This window comes from Mirounga leonina, unplaced genomic scaffold, assembly GCF_011800145.1.
Source record: "Mirounga leonina isolate KUSES-001 unplaced genomic scaffold, KU_Mleo_1.0 Mir_53, whole genome shotgun sequence".
Classification (NCBI taxonomy): domain Eukaryota; kingdom Metazoa; phylum Chordata; class Mammalia; order Carnivora; family Phocidae; genus Mirounga; species Mirounga leonina.
The window spans coordinates 76,803,889-76,816,504 of record NW_023270807.1 but is presented as its reverse complement, the minus strand read 5'-3'; the positions used below and the strand labels follow the sequence as shown (position 1 = coordinate 76,816,504).

Here is a 12,616-nt window from a genome sequence, read left to right as displayed (position 1 = left end):
GCTTTGATACTACACCAAATTTGGGTGTTTTAAATGCTTAGAAAAAGAGACCATTATTTTATTATCTGAACATGACCAGGAAAGCTATAGGGTCTTTTCCTGATTTTATCCAAGAGATGGGGAAAAGTAAGTCTAGAGAATGAATTTGCAGTGGTAGTTATTGAAAGAACAAAGTTTCTTTCTGCTTACATGCATATGAATACAGCATGTTTTAGTAACTCCTGACACAAAGCAGAGCTGGCCCTTATTTGTGTTCATCTACTTTTCTCTTTATCTTCACATCCAACCACTCTTTCCCATCCAACCTCAAATTCTATCATTTCCTGGAAACTTCCTGTTCCCCAAAGTGCAAGTTTTCTCTTCCTCCTTTGAGCCTGCATAGCATCACCAGGACTTTTCTTAAGGCAGCTATCCCTTCTATGCTTGCTTTTGTTCACATATGTTTCTATCTCTCTCCCTACACATGCCATGAGAATAGAATTATGTATGTATTATTGTTCTTCCTTCATGCCACTCCCTCTATATGGATATACACAATACATTCTTTCTCTGTCTCTCCGAATGATAAATTAAAACAATAAAACTATCAAATAAAAATGTGTGCTATTTTAAAGGATGAAAGAAAATGGGAAGAAGCATGGTAAAATATTAAATTTTTGGTGAAATGAATCTTAAGGAAGGTAAAAGTAAGACTGTTTCCTTTTGTAATTGTTTCATTCAAAATTCTTCTAAAACTTGAAAATTATAGCAATATAAGAAATACTTGTAATAAGAAATTTTTCACAAAGATCTCACCAACAGAAATCAGATAGGAAGTGGTAACATCATATCCTATCAGGGTTCAGAATATCAGCCCTAGAGACACATGGTCTAGGTTCAAATCCCATCCCAACCAATTTGTAGTTGTGTGACATTGGCAAATAATTCAATGGCTCTCTTCCTCGGTTTCCTCATCCTTAAAATATATTAATGGGTGACCCACATGGGGCATAGGAAGATCCTGAACCCACTTCCACCACACACACACACACACTAAATCTACAGTTACATATGGAACAATTCTCTCTGAAAAATACCTGAAAACTAGCCTAACAGCTCCTTCACAACAGACTATAAAAGGGCCACATTGAGATGGGTAGAAGAGACAGAGATGTGGTCTCACCAAAAAGCCCACCACAATTGGAGGGAATCTCACAAATCTGGAGCTTGTCTCTGAAAAGTGAGGGATTTGTGCTCACATAAGATACCTCAACCCTTGGTATCTGCATCAGAGAGAAAATCAATAGGACTTGCATCCCAGAGACCAAAAGGCTGTTGAGAGCTGAGTTAAAGAGTTTGAGTGCCGATGCATTTAGTACAAAAGCAGCACTTTGAAAAGTGTTTTGACTATATGAAGAAGATTCACATTGGGAAGGAAACAAATATCGAGATCCAGGAAACCCAGAGAGTTCCAAGTAAGATGAAATCAAAGAGATCCATACCAAGAATCATTATAATTAAAGTGTCAAAAGTTAAAGAGAGAATCTTAAAAGCAGCAAGACAAAAATAACTTGTTACCTACAAGTGAATTCCCATAAGACTCTATCAGCAAATTTTTCAACAGAAACTTTGCAAACCAGGGGCGCTTGGGTGGCTCAGTCAGTTAAGCGTCTGCCTTCAGCTCAGGTCATGATCCTGGAGTCCCAGGATTGAGCCCCGCATCGGGCTCCCTGCTCAGTGGGGAGTCTGCTTCTCCCTCTGCCCCTTGCCCTGCTCATGTTCTCTCTCTCTCTCTCTCTGTCTCTCTCTCAAATAAATATATAAAATCTTTAAAAAAAAAAAAAAAGAGAAACTTTGCAGACCAGAGGAATGGCACAATATATTCAAAGGAAATATATGCTGAAAGGAAAAAAGAACAAGGAGTACTCTACCGAGCAAGGTTATCATTCAAAACTGAAGGAAAGATAAAGGGTTTTCCAGATCAGCAAAGGCAAAAGGAGTTCAATGTCACTAAACTGGCCTTACAAGAAATGTTCAAGGGACTTCTTTAAGCTGGAAAGAAAGGGCACTAATTAGTAACAAGAAAACATATGAAAGTATGAATCTTCCTGGTAAAGGTAAATATACATTAAAGGTAGTAGATGAATCACTTGCAAAGATAGCATGAAGGTTAAAAGACAAAAATAGGACAACTAACTATACAATATTTAGTTAAAAGAAACACAAATTAAAAATATGTAAAATGTGGAAACAAAAGCATAAAATGTTGCTGGGGGAGTAAAAAGTTTTGGAAGGAGTTCAGACTTAAAAACATAAATGAAAAGATACTCAACATCAACAATCATCAGGGAAATGCAAATCAAAACAACAATGAGATTTCACCTCACACTTGTTAGAATAGCTATTATCAAAAAGACAAGAATTAACAAGTCTTGACTAGGATGTAGAGAAAAGGGAACCCTTGTGTACTATTTAAAAAAAAAAAGAGTGCTTGCAAAACCCTATGGTTAATGGATTTCTTTGTTGAGATATAAATGATATATAACATTATATTAGTTTCAGGTGTACAACATGATGGTTTGATATTTTTATATAGTGTAAAATGAACATGACAGTAAGTCTAGTTACCAGCCATCACCATCCAAAATTACAAAACAAGTTTTTTTTTTCTTGTAATGAGAACTTTTAGGATTCACTCCCTTCGCAATCCTCGAGTATGTAATGCAATATTTTTGACGATAGTCAGCAGGTTGTATATTACACCACCATAACTTATTTTGTAGTTCGAAGCTTGTACCCCTTGATGCCATTTACCTGTCGCTCCCAACCTCTAATCCCCTTCCCATCTAGCAACCACCATTCCATTCTCAGTATCTATGAATTTTGTTTTGTTTTTTCATTTTGTTTTTTTGATTCCACATATAAATGAAATCATGCAGTATTTGTCCTTTTCTGTCTGACTTATTTAACTTAGCATAATTTCCACAAGGTCCATCCAGGGTGACACCAATAAAAGCAAGAACCCCAGACCTGCCTGCTTACTCTCTCCCTCTCTCTCTCTCATTCTCTCTGTCTCTCCCTGGCAACCTCACTGTGTGGCCCCTTATATGCCATGTAATTTCCAGAACTTCTAAGTAACAAACTGTTTTTTTTTTTTTTCAAAGTTCCCTGATGGTTGTTGCTAAGGGTGTCTTGCCATCATAATAAGAACCACAAGGGCCAGTCTATTCACAACACTGGTTATTGATAGGCTGAGACTGACACCAAAAAATGTAGGCTTTTTTTTATCTGCATCCCAATTCATGTTCATGTTCACAAATGTTGCCAGGGGCTATCTAGGTAACAAAAGAAATTCTCTTTCTCTTTTCTTAATACTGAGGTTTACTTCCTCCTTTTTAAAATATCCTTTCTTTGACCTTGTTGAAACCAACATTATTTGGCTTGTTCTTATACCTTATTACTAATATTTTTCTCAATGGAAAAGCAACTTGAGGGGCACCTGGGTGGCTCAGTTGGTTGAGTGTCTGCCTTTGGCTCAGGTCATGATCCTGGGATTGAGCTCAGTGTTGAGCTCTTGCTCAGTGGGTGTCTGCTTCTCCTCCCCCTGCCCCTCTGCCTCCCCCTGCTTGTGCTCTCTCTCTGTCTCAAATAAATAAATAAAATCTTTAAAAAAAAAAAAAAAGAAAGAAAGAGAAAGAGAAAGAAAGAAAGAAAAAGAAAGAAAGAAAGAGAGCACATCTATTTGTTGAGATTTCAAGGTGAATTATTTTGACCATATTTTACATTTAAACAATTTTTAAATTTTTATTTTCACTTCTCACTAACACCAAACAGATTCTTCTGCCCCAGCCTGATTGACTGGTTATCCCACTTTGCACTTTTCTTTCCCTCACCCCTTTTCTGGCTCTATACTCTATTTCTCCTTCAAGACTTATCTATATCCTACCTCCTTAAAAATTGCCAGTACTAAAACTCAGATTACTATACCCTTTATTTAACATTTTTCATGTAGTGCCCCTAAGGGAGTGGAACTAGTTCTTATATTTATTTAGATGCTGTGGTGCCCTGCTCACAGTAAGCACACATGCAATAAATATTGAAGAAAGAATGAGTGATGGACCTCAGTAATTATTTGGAGAAATATTTTCTCATTTAATATCAAATTGGGTGTTGTTTATTCCCTACACTCTGTTCAACCTGAGAACAAAATTTAGCAGAAAGTGTTTGCTTAAAAATACACCTCTGAATTCTTCCTCAGATTGCTTTATTTAGGGCACTTAGTTAAGGATTCCTTCTTTTTGGAAATCATTCTAACTTATCAGTGTAATAAATTTGCATTTTATAAACCTTGCTATTTTTACAAGAAACTTAGATTTTCTTTGAAGCTGATTATAACATCTTCAGATTTTGACATCAGCAGTACTGTAGAGAAAAAAAAAAGACTCAATGAGTCTGAGCAATTTTATGAAGATAATTGCTACCCATTTGGCTTACAATTTTCAGGTATATAACAATGATTTTTCAAACACCTTATCTCTTAATCATTATTCATTTATTCATGCAAAAACATTTACTGAATGCCTTCTCAGTGCCAGGAAGTCTGCTAGAGACTGACGATACAAATAAGAATAAAACAGTCTTTGCTCTCAGTTTTTTCCTTCACTATCCTTATTATTTTTTTTTTGTAGGATTACATTTACACTTACAATTCTGCTTGTTTATATAACATTTCCAAATTGGGTAATTAGATAAAAAGGGTGTGCATTTCTTATTTTCTAGAAAAGTGAAAAACAGTATGATAATATTCACAGACACTGTTTACTAATGTTAGAACATTAGTGACTGGTATTTTTTAAGGACTGAACTGAGATCGTTCTGTTCTATGGTATCATTTAATGAGGAAACCCCTCCCCATTCTATGTGTAAGTTGTGTCACTTAATTTTTAAGACTGAAATTTTAACTGGAGAGTGTGGCTGAATAGTCAGAAATTCTGTTTTCATTGTGTGTGTGAGTCTGTGTGGTGTATAATAAAGTAGCTTATATTCTCAATAAACTCCTTATTCTCAAATAAACACCTAACTGTCCTTAAAATTTGTTTTGTTTTGTTTTATTTTGCATAAAGAATCAAAAGCAAACCTTGCTAAAGAAATAAATCATTTATAATGGGAAAGCAATAATTTTCTAAACATTTATTTCAATGAAAGCATTAAATAGCCACTTGAGTCTTTTTTTTTTTTAAAGATTTTATTTATTTACTTGACACAGAGAGACAGAGTGCATAAACAGGGGGAGAGGGAGAAGCAGGCTCCCTGCTGATCAGGGAACCTGACGTGGGGCTGGATCCCAAGACCCTGGAGTCATGACCTGAGCCAAAGGCAGACACTTAGCCACTCAGTCACCCAGACACCCTAGCTACTTGAGTCTTAAATGTATTAAGAAGTGTATGCTTCTCCTAAGAGAATCAGTTCAGGTTGGTGGTCAGAATACTTGTTTTTAAAATATTAACAAAGGAATAATTATTTCATGGTAGGGAGGACTACCAATGTAAGCCTCAATAAGAAAAAGAAATAAATAATTAAAAAATTGCTATGAAAACATAATATAGGTAACATTTTCAAACACTCTTCCTGGTGTTCATAGTCATTGATTTTAGAAAGGTGTAGAAGGTAGAAAGGGACCTGGAGTGATCAGCTGGGGCAGATCTATCTGGGACTCCTCTAAGACAGGTGTCTCTCTAGCTGGCATCTCCAAGAAAGCAACCTCATATCTTCCCATGATAATATTGCATTTCATTGTTTTACTAGCTGTGTGGCAGGAAGCTTTTTCTTAACCTAATGGAGTCAGCCCTCTCCTTAACATGCCTATGTATACACACACACACACACACACATATACACACATATATAGACACCTTTATTTTAGGATAGAAGGCCATATGATATGTGTCTCATTTATAACATTTATTTATTTTTTTAAAAATTTCCTTCTTTTAGTCATTTAAATAAATTGATACCTTGGTCTTCAGCTCTAAATTCTGAATTCCCTTTTAACACATTCTATCCAACCACCAGGCAATGCCATGATTGGGGAATGTACATTACTCTAACAGTGAATATTCTGACTGAATTTCAAGATTTTTTTCCTATGCTCAATTCTCTCCATATAATATGAGGAAAAGCTGATTCCATGTGTAGAAACTATAAATAGATGTTGACTTACGTTTAATGAAAACATCGAAGTTCTTTTTTTTTCAAATTAAGAAATGCTTAGAATGGTTTTGATGGAAATGATAGTATGTTTTCTTAAAGATTAAGAAAAATCAAGGGAATATTTTAGCAGACATTGAATAATCTTTTTTTTCTGAATTAAACTCTGTAATGCTAAGATATTAAGTTAAAAACTACTTTGATTCTCAAACAAAATACATTGCTTGATGAAATAAAAATTTCCTGGGGGAATAAAAGAAGCTAAATTATGCTACCTATTGTAAATGATGCTGCCAGTTTATTTAGATTTTTAACCTCTAGCAATAACAGATTATTTTGATAAATTATTCATGTTATTGCATTGTGCACCTTTTGCAATTTGCGTATCTGGCAGCAAATAGGCCCTCCTTTCAGGCTTCAGTCCCCCTTGGTCAGGCAGGATGGCCGAAGGCTGCTTCATGATTAATTTCATCTCAATAGGATAATTGTCATACTCAGATGAAGCAATGCTTCTGAAATATGCTTTCCTGGAGCTATGAAGTACAAGAGGCTTAGCTTAAGCCTTTTAAGCATATAGTAACTTTTAGCTTACATGTTAACCTTTCTCTATTTCAGGAGTATCTATATCTAAAAATAGTAAGTTAGATTTTATAAGAATAGAAACAATTATTTAAGGCTTAATTTAGCAGTTCATTAGATTGCCAGATGATTTAACTTTAGAGTCTAGTATCTTAGTCAAAAAAGGATGTATATATTTTGATGGATCAAGGTTTCATATTGCTAGTTCAAAGGTTAGCTGCTGAGCCAGTAAATATTTCTTTCTTTCCTGGTTTGTGGAAAAGTTATTCAACTTTTCTATGTTTAGTTTTCTTACCTAAGAACAATCTAAATTCTTCCCATTACTAGAATTAGCAAGATATGGCTTTGGAGATGTGTTTCTTTCCTTTTCTTTGAAAATTAATGAAAGAAAATTGATTCGTAATTTGAATCCTAAAGAAATGTTTGGTTCATGTCATGCTTTTAAACAGAATTCCTAAATTTCCAAATCCATGCAAACTGTTGTAAATTTGTTTGAAATAGTGAAATTCTAAAAAATTCCAAATTGCAGCCAGGGTCACACTAAAATGTAGTGAAAATAAAGTTCTGAAATTTAAAATTAAAACACTTTTTGCATATCATATGATAAATGATCAAAAAGAAAAAGAGTTTGAATTAGTTTTTATCATCTTAAAAATGAAACAGAGTCCTAAATTTGATGACTCATTTGAAACTGGTCAGTTAGATTTTTTTACACTTTTATAGTTGGATTTTTTTATGCAATCAATAGCTTACATGTTTTTGAGAGAGTTTTATTTTGCTAGGTGCTAGAGTAATGAAGTTGAATAAATAACTCATCAGTGATCACAAGGAATTTATAGATTAGTAGGAAGCTATAGTTTTGTAAGTAAATAATTAAAATACAATCACACACTGAAATAGAAATCTGTACTGCTGAGTCCAGTGGGCTAGTTATGGAGAAATGACCAGGATGAAGACCAAGTCATCAGAAACCATTAACTTCTTGACCGCCTGCTGCCATTCATTCTCCTGCCTTTGTCAGATTACTCACCTCTTTTTCCTTCAGCTCTTTCTTTTGTATTTTGCTGTTTTGTGAAGGGATTTAAGTGTTATTTACGGATTATTGATTGTTACTTTTGAAAGAGAAAATGCTCGCTCCCAACTTTATTTTTTTTAAGATTTTTTAAATTTATTTTTGAGAGAGAGAGGGAGACAGAGCACACAAGTTCAAGTGGGGTGGTGGTGGGGAACAGGGAGGAGCAGAGGGAGAGAGACAAGCAGACTTGCTGAGCACTGCGTTCCATCCCACAACCACAAGATCATGACTGGAGCCGAAATCAAGTTGGAACACTTAACCTACTGAGCCACCCAGGCGCCCCCCAACTTACTTTAAAGAATAAAACCTTAGGGGCACCTGGGTGGCTCAGTCGGTTAAGCATCTGCCTTCGGCTCAGGTCATGGTCCCAACGTCCTGGGACAGAGCCCCCCATTGGGGTCCCTGCTCAGTGGCAGCCTGCTTCTCCCTCTCCCTTTACCCCTCCACCCCTCTTGTTCTCTCTCTCTCTCTCTCGCTCACTCTCAAATAAATAAATAAATAAAATCTTAAAAAAAAAGAATAAAAATATTACAAATGTAATGATTTATTTTGAGGGGAACTGGAGAAAATATTTAAAATGCAAGTATGATCATTACAATACTATTCTTCATCTACTGTCCATTAGTCAAAGATCACCACTGAACTCAGTGTAGCAGTCCATTTGCTCTTACAGTTATATGAAGAGGCTCCTGGCTGACTCAGTTGGTAGAGCATGCAACTCTTGATCTCAGGGTCGTGAGTTTGGGATGTACACATTGGGTATAGAGATTACTTAAAAATAAAATCTTAAAAAAATAAAATTATGTGAAACTTACATTTGAAAACTCAATGGATTTATACTTGACATTAAAAGAAGTCAGTATAAAGAATCTTATAGATGAAAAGCTTATGATATTAAACAAATATTTAAACCTGTATGTGAAAATTGATTCCTTAACAAAACATTTGCAGACTCATAATATTTTTTCAATTTTGTAAATCGGACTATTCCATTTGGCTTATCTGTTTCTTGATGATTTATATAAACACGTTTCAGGAACCTAAGGATACTAACTTCTCTGATAATTTTCTACTAAAATATCCCCAAGTAAACTATGTTGACATATTAATCTAGGTCCATCCTATCTCTGATTTTGCAGTCCAAAATATTATTTATTAATTTCAGAATTATTATAATCTTTCATTGAATTTTCTTATCATCCTGCATTTTTATTTAAATCATTCTATTTGATTTCAAAAATATAACTATAAAAATCATCAAATAAAATCTTGGGAACAATAAAATCATTTGCATTTGCCATAATAAAATTTTCATTTGGGAAGCAAGTAGAGGAGGTAGTGGGTAATACAGAGAAAAATAAGACTGGCCATCACTTGATAATTATTAAATGGGTGTTAAGTACATGGAGATCATTATACTTTCTTCTTTAGTTTTATAGATATTTGAAATTTTTCCTAATAAAAAGTTAGTTTCTTTTGTAGTTGGCAGTAATAAAAGACAGAACAATTATTTATAATAAGAATTTGTATGGATTTGATGTATTTTCACTCTTCTGCAATTTTTGATGTGGCCTTAATGCTGTTCATTTGTGGTCTCGGAGTTAACTCCTTCCTTAAAGACTTGTAGTTTTGAAAGCTGAAATGTTGTACACAGCAGATATCCAATCTCCTCACCTTTTCATGTGTCCTCAATAGATTTGAGACTGATGTTGGGTGAACGCAAGTTGGCAGACTTGTTGGAAAGCATTTGGTTTTAAACTGTTAATTTTTACTTAAAAGCTTGAGATCAGAGAAAGAGTAGATGGAATTATGAAAGACAAATAATATTTTACTGCTACAGAGTTGAGAATTAGCTGCATTGAAGTCATTCTTTGTGGGTGGATGCTGTCTGTATTGTGACCTCTTTAAAATAACACATTTTACCTGGGAACAGTATCTAGAATTTATCACTGTGCATTAGTGGGTGGGTGGATTTGGGGGAGGTGGAGGGGTGGAGAGCTATGGCATAGCAGAAAAAAGAGTCCATAGAGTATGAGTCCTTAAAACATGCCCACTCAATATGCACACAGCCAAATAGATAATGGGTAGAGTTAGTGAAGATGTGACTCTTGAGAGATAAGTCTGTCACCTGTCAGGATACTCAAATGGAAAATGCTGAATAGTCAGGGGCATGATCTGGCCACCGATCACTGAAGGAGAGAGCATCTGACAGAGTAACTGAATGATCAATGGGAGAAGTAATAAGGCCCTGAGAAAAGTTCCCCCTAATTCACAGTTGAGTGTTCTGGGTGGTGACTTAGAATCTTCATTGTGGAGGGATCATTTTAGGAGCCGTGATCTAAGAGAACATAAAGAAGAGAGAGAAGATAGGAAAACAGCTGTTAAAATTCTAAGGTACTATACTGACTGCAATTTTAAAATCTTCTTTTTAAAAATCAGGAACTACTTTACAATTCTCTGATACATCGAGATCTTTAAAGAATGAAACACCATCAGAGCAGTCTAGGGTACTTTTGGTGATCTTTTAGACCTATCCTTTCATCCTTTCATCTAATTTCTCATTTACCAATATTATTAAGTGACTACCAGATGCTAGTCATGTAGGTATAGGGCTGGAGCAATACTGAGAAATACATTAGTTAAAACTTCCAATATCTGTATACAAATCTTGACTAATTATTGAGGCCGTTTATTCTGGGTGTGACAAAGATAGCACTAGCATGTAGCTGGCATGGATTTTTCCTCCAGAAAAAAAAAAATAATAAAGAGATCATAGGTAAAATGAAATCAACTTAATTTTACAAAAAATATTTTCTCTGAAAAATAAATAGGGTAATAATAAAAATCACATGTGAATCAAATAATATTTCTTTTGTAAAAAGCAGAATGAAAAATTGGCATTTTCTTAATCCTTGTTATGATATAAATGAATGATTAACTCACCAACAAGAGGTAAGGCATGAGTTAGAAACAAAATCTCTGGGGCGCCTGGGTGGCTCAGTTGGTTAAGCGACTGCCTTCGGCTCAGGTCATGATCCTGGAGTCCCGGGATTGAGTCCCGCATCGGGCTCCCTGCTCGGCAGGGAGTCTGCTTCTCCCTCTGACCCTCCCCCCTCTCATGTGCTCTCTCTCATTCTCTCTCTCTCAAATAAATAAATAAAAAATCTTTAAAAAAAGAAACAAAATCTCTTTTGTTTGCCTAAAAAACATGGAAATTTTGATTCTTTGCATGTTATTCTGATGCAATCTTATCTTATAACTCTAAAAGTGTAATATTAAATAAGCTGTAATCAACATTTGATGATAATTAAACATAAGGTTGAGTATATATGTGTATCAGCTACTATATTTACACATAGCTTAATGTATACAGATAATAGGTGCCATATCAATATGTGGTAAATGAATAAAGGTCAACATCTATAACAAATGATCAAATCTTCCTTCCCATATTATTAAATGATAATTTAATTATTGAAAGCTTACTGAAGATAATCATGAACCATTATTTAGTGAAATGAGAAATAAGCATTGCTTTTTGAAATCTTTATTTCCCCTTTATTTTTCATGCTAATTAATTAAATAATACATTTAAATATATATCATCTGTGTTTTTGTATCCTGTTTCTTTAAAGAGAAAATTCTGAAAAAATAAAAACAAAAACCCTAAGACAAGAGGGAAGAAAGATTCAAAAGTGAAGTTTTCTCATTCTCTCACAACACATACTGCTGCCCAGGACCACACTAAGGCAGGACAAGGAATGGTATCTTGAGTCAAAGACTGGAGCTGGATATTGGTTGTCCTGGGCTTTATCCTCATATTAGTCACTCAGTGAGCTTCTATGAGCCACTTTATTTATATCTAAATGTTCCATCCATTTCAGAAATCTGATAACACAGAAATAATTTACAAAGAATTCTGAGATTTTCAAATTCAGGTGCCCAACAAATGCAAAGTGCTCCATGGTCAGTTAAAAGTAAGGCAAGAAGTTTTGAGAAACTTTTTTTTTGTCTCAATAAACCTAATTTCTTAGGGATCCCCCTAACAATTGTGCACCTTTCTTAACAAAAATTCTGAGTGCCAAGGGCAATGTTTTTATGTTTGTTTTTGATTTTCTAATCTCCCCTGTTTTGGGGGTTATATATCCTATATATCTTCATGGTAATTTATCTTTTTTCTTTATAAGATCCAGGGAAAGCTCCTGAAACCAAACAAGGGACTCTAAAAGTTGCGGCACAAGGTAAGCAATAAAACACTTCTCTTTCTTTTTTTTAAAGAAAAGTACATGGCACTTTACTGACAAAACAAAAACTGTTTATTGCAGAATAGCACCATCTGCTGGGTTATTACAGAAAATATTGTTGCATTACAATACACATTTCGAGTATTTATTTTTTAGTAGTTGGAAGAACCATGAAGGACCCAAGAATTAGTATGTTGATTCCAAGTTTCAGTCATTGAGCTTTAACTTATATTTCTAAAAAAAAAAAGCCATAGATAGATTGATAGATGATGGATAGAAAGATTGATAGAGATATATATATATAATATACAATTTTTCCAATGTTTTCAGTTATACCTTGCAGTTTGTGTCATATTAGAAAAATCAGTCAGACTGTTATTAAATTAATATTATTTCATCTATATTAAGACTGCATAAATTGAGTTCCAGATATGACTACAAAGAAATCACCCTCATTTGTATAAGCCATCTGAGAAAATCAGTTTCATCACTTCCTAATATCTTTGGGTCATCAAAAGTGGTTTCCTTTAAG

The 12,616-nt window shown here is 34.5% G+C and overlaps 1 protein-coding gene across 1 annotated transcript in view; it reads left to right on the top strand.

The window, feature by feature from the left end:
• TRDN (triadin) overlaps nt 1-12,616 on the top strand; it is a 386,087-nt gene that overhangs the window by 219,271 nt on the left and 154,200 nt on the right. Inside the window, exon 13 of the mRNA XM_034990493.1 lies at nt 12,028-12,081. Within this exon, the coding sequence (XP_034846384.1) occupies nt 12,028-12,081 (54 nt within the window). The remainder of the gene's footprint in view (nt 1-12,027; nt 12,082-12,616) is intronic.